The sequence below is a fragment of the Amaranthus tricolor genome, chromosome 1, assembly GCF_026212465.1.
Source record: "Amaranthus tricolor cultivar Red isolate AtriRed21 chromosome 1, ASM2621246v1, whole genome shotgun sequence".
Lineage (NCBI taxonomy): Eukaryota > Viridiplantae > Streptophyta > Magnoliopsida > Caryophyllales > Amaranthaceae > Amaranthus > Amaranthus tricolor.
Genome location: NC_080047.1, coordinates 18,198,734 through 18,203,738, shown reverse-complemented (window position 1 = coordinate 18,203,738; position 5,005 = coordinate 18,198,734). Strand labels below are relative to the sequence as shown.

General features: G+C 36.5%; 1 protein-coding gene across 1 annotated transcript; it reads right to left on the bottom strand.

The window, feature by feature from the left end:
• Window positions 1-588: 588 nt before the first annotated feature.
• On the bottom strand, window positions 589-2,869 carry LOC130806959 (uncharacterized). The gene is made up of 3 exons (XM_057672228.1): window positions 2,097-2,869; window positions 1,213-1,266; window positions 589-634 (listed from the first exon to the last, which is right to left on the bottom strand). Exons 1-3 carry the CDS (start codon window positions 2,867-2,869, stop codon window positions 589-591), a joined length of 873 nt encoding a protein of 290 aa, XP_057528211.1.
• Window positions 2,870-5,005: the final 2,136 nt, after the last annotated feature.

Genomic DNA, 5,005 nt, shown 5'->3' with positions numbered 1-5,005 from the left:
GCTATGCACGGTTGCGGTTTGAGTCGGATTTTTCTTAGGGGCCATGACTTCTTATTCTCTCCCCACAGACGGCGCCAAAATGTTTCGATTATGAGACAAGGAAGTGGAAAACACTTGAAATACTGTAAGCGGAAGCGTTATCAGGAGCGACGATTCGTGGAAGGAAGCGACTTGAATTCCTACAAAACAACACGTTAGCCTTGTCCGGAGGGTGATCTCCCGGAAAACCCCTCCGACGCTCAAGTTAGAACGTGGAAATGAGAATATCGAGTAAATAATTATAAACTGAGTGCAAGAAGATGCCGTGGTTGATGTTACGGTAATTTTGGTAGGCTAATGAAGTGGAGTATGAATAAGGATACTTAAGAGGATTATTTTCAGATATCCCTCTCCTCTCTGATGGTTGTCCCTATTTATAATTTGTGAAGGAGGAAGTTACTTCACAGAAGAGAGGTTGAAGATCATGGGAGCAGTGCGCAGTTGTTACCCATGGAAGAAGGATTACCAAGCATTGAGGGGGAGTGGGAAGTTAGGTCAAATAGGAGGTTACTTGTCTGAATGAGTTAGGGCTTTATATGGGTTATTTGTTTATGGGCCAATTAAAGAGATGGGAGAATCCAGAAAGACCCATTGACTAAAAGTCAAGGTCAATCCAGAAGGTCAAAGGTCGTTAAGGTAAAATGACATTAATAATTTAAATAAATAAATAAGTTAGGTAAGTGATACCATGACAAAGAGATAAGAAGGCAATAAAAGTACTCTAACCCCGTGCAACATCAGCAAACTTTTGGAAAAACAATATACAGAATAAAAAAAAGTTACTCAAAAGTAATTCCAAAACTAATTGATGGATTGTAGGCGATTCATATATATTTCTTTAACGGCCCGTTTGGTAAGTGGTAATAAACGGTAGTAATAGAAATGAAAAACCTCTTAACGACCTTGATGGCCAAACTTGTCCAACTTCAATCATCTCTTTTTCTTCACAAAGTTCATTTCAATGCATTACCATTGGAGAGATGGTATTAGGTGGTAATGAAAATTTATAAACAAAAAAATTTTTTATAATCAAAGTTTCATTACCACGGAGAATAACATAAAACTTTTGATGAAGCTTTACGCTATAAATCATTCTCATTGCCACTATTTAGTACCACTAACCAAACGGGTCGTAAGTTCTTCAAACAACTTTAATCCAAGTACCTAAAGTACCTAGGTTTCATGAACTTGTAGTTTTCATAGTACAAGATATCTTCAGAGCTTCTCCTAAGATACAATAGAGTTAGGTTGACTAGTTGAACCAATAGTAACATAAACTGCATACTCTTATGAGCTAACTTTGATTATCCAATACTACAAGTTCAACATCCAACACTACAAAAATAAAATGAAGATAACTGAAAAACAATAAGTTAAAAAAGAGTACCTTCAAATCTTCAAGAGAACATCCAACCCAAGTGAATTGGAGTAGACAAAAGTGGTTAAGTCTCTTATAATTAGTTGAATTGTTGAAGATTTTTGTCAACCGTGCACATCATATGCAAAAGAAATGTTATGATAGGATAAAATTTAATCCGCCATTAATAAGCAGCTTTGTATGTTATTCATCGAGATATTCTTCATCGTCATCTCCACCGTTCATAATCATCGTCAAGTGTTTATCATCATCAAACCTGCAAATGGTTATGTATACTGTTGTGATAATATTTGGACCGAATTATGGATTATCATGATGCATGATAATGGTGAAGTAGATGAAGATCAAGTTAACTTAGAATGATAATGGTGATCATTCATAGTGTTCTACATCAATTTAGAGTGATGATGGTGATGCTGAAGAAGATCAACAAGGAAAATAGCAAGCAATTATAAATATGCCACTATGCATCAAATTGTGCAACTTTCTTGACGACCTCTTGACTTGTCATACCTAATTAATGATAATGAAATAACATATATGCCACTTCAATAAAGTAAACAAAACAAAACACACCAAAATATCATATGAAATAACATATATGCCGCGGGATGAACTTGTGATTATGATGCCATTAATGATCAGACTGGCCTTTTGCGAATCTAGTTAAATGAAGTACCTTTTCAAGTGATCTCCATTCCATGGGCGGGGTAGCTTATTTCCTTGAATATCTTCCAGCTCGAATGTTCCGTGTTTGATGACACGGACGATTTTGAACAGACCATCACAGTTGGCTCCAAGCTTCCCTTTATCTACGATTTTCCCCGTGGCTTCGACTTTGCGTAGGACGAAGTCCCTAACATGAATGTGTTTAGTTTTGACGAGTCGGTTGAAGCTGTGAATCATCTTTTGTTTCTGAGCCATGGACTTTAATAATGCATTCCCCCGTGTTTCTGGAAGCAGATCCAAGTTCTCCTTTTTCCTTTCTTCATTTTCGTCGTGTGAGTAGTAGGTAACCCTTGTGGAGGGTATGCCTATTTCTACTGGAAGCACGGCTTCGGACCCGTATACTAAGGAGAATGGCGTATGCCCTGTTGCTTCTTTGACGGCTGTTCGGCTTGCCCATAGGATGCCGGGTAGTTCTTCGTCCCAAGTACCTTTAACCCCCTCTATTTTCTTTTTGATACCGATCAGGATCTCCTTGTTTGCTGATTCAATTTGCCCATTTGTTTGTGGCCGAGATACGAAGCTGAATCGGATTTGAATGCCAGATCTGTCACAGTATTGTATTGTGTTCTTACTGACAAATTGTCTCCCACTGTCAGTTATGATCACACGAGGAATGCCGTATCTTGTGATGATATTTCGCCATATGAATTGGCAGACTTGTTTGTCTGTGATGGAGCTGAGGGCCTCTGCTTCTACGTACTGAGTGAAATTATCAATAGCCATTATAATGAATTTGCGTTGCCCCTTTGCAGGTGGGAAGGGCCCAAGGAGATCCATACCCCATTTATCGAACGGTAAGACGGCTTGCATGATGGACAGGTAGTTAGAGGGTTTTCTTCCAATCTTTGAGTGGTATTGGCATTTGGGACATGGCTTGACCAAGGTTTCCGCGTCTTCCCTGAGAGAGGGCCAATAATATCCGCTTGTGAGGACTTTGCCAATGACGGTTCGTACTCCTTGATGTATACCGCATCCGCCATCATGTATTTCGCGAAGGATGTAGTTTCCTTCTTCAGGAGAAACACACTTTAAAAGGGGATGGGTATATGATTTTTATAGAGCGTGCCTTCGTGGAGCTCGAACCATCTGGCTGTAGACTCAAATAGGAACGGGAGCAACAACAAGAGGGGGGGTGAATTGTTGTTGTTACTAGTTTAAGCGTTTTTGCCCTGTTTTTGCGGAATTGGATAAAATAAATAAAGCTTAAACTTAGAGCGAAATAATTAAAAGAGACAAACGATTTTTACGTGGAAACCTTCTAGGCCTAAATAGAAGGAAAAACCACGACCCCTTGGGATTTCTAAATTCTCCACTATGTTTAAGGCAACTCGTTACAATTACATTAAACATTTTACTTCACTCGAAGCGCATCAACTAGGCCAACTCTTCTCTCTCAAATTGCTTCACTCAAAGCAACAAACTTAGCTTCACTAAAAGCTAATTCTCACCACTAGCTTCACTAGAAGCTTTCTCCTTAGCTTTACTCAAAGCTAATCTCTTCTCTAGCTTCATTAAAAGCTATCTAATTTCCCCCTTAGACTCACCCGAGTCTAATTACAAATTCTCTCAAAAACCCTTACAAAAAGATAAAAATTCTCTAAAAATAAAATCAATAAGTTGCACAAGAAAATATTATAAATTAATTGGCATTTTTAAAACAAAATTTTCTTGTAAAAATTCTCCCAAAATTACGTATGATTTAATGGCTCATACTAAGGCGAGTTTTGAAGAATAACCGAGTCCACTATTTATAGAGCTAAAATCGCTAAGAAAATTGAATAATCCAATCCATTATTCCTTTATCAAAAAGATCATGGGAGTAATGTGGATTAAACTACCAAACGGTTATTTCCACAATGACTTGAATAAATCAATCATACGTTTAAAACAACAATAACCGCTGTTCCCATTTTCTAAAAATAGGTTCTGTTCCTTTTAAGCAGCAGTTTCACAAACAGCAGTTCCTGTTCCTGTACTAACTGCTGGAACGTTTTTGCTATTTATAGAAACGGTTATACTTAAGAAAAATAGACATGATAACCTATTATCTAAGATAAAGACCGGTTAAAAATAATAGCTAAGACCTATTCAACAACAGCTATTTCTATTTTTAGCAAATCCATTATTTACTAAATATAGATTCTAAAATAAAGGATCTTTATTTAGAGACTCACACGTAAAGTAATTTTTAGAAAACTTTTTGCCAATTAACTATAATAAATAAATGCAACAAATTAATTTCAGTACATTAACTAAAAATAATAATTATAAATAAATAACCAGAATTTCCAGTTAACGTAGGTTGATTCCAGTTCAGGAACAGTGCGCTGTCTCCAATTTCCAGTTTTGTTAGAACATCCAACTTAGGAACAGTAGACCTGCTGTCTCCATTTTACATCCCAAGTGATATATTTCTTCTAACATCTTTCGGATCCTTTTGACACGTACATTTCCATGAACCAAGTCATAGGTACTATCAACGATCATAATCACGACCGGATATCGACCTGCACACAATCTCTAAAAACATATTTGTTTAAATAAAGTGTAGTCATCATCAAAACTCAAGAGGTCCAACAAATTCCCCCTTTTTAATGATGACAAACTTTTAAACAAACTTAAAACAAAATAGAGTAAAACCAATGTTGAAGAGCATGTTAGATATTAAAACAACTCTTCTTAACTTAGTAAATATAATTTACCAAGCATATCATAAATCAAATTACTCTAAACAAATCAAATTACTCTAAACATAAACACAACAAAAACTCAAACATTTTCAGCATAGAACATAAGCAGTGGTTTCAATAAATTTGGAGCATACAATCAGAGCTCAAAAGTGAATAGATGATCTCAACA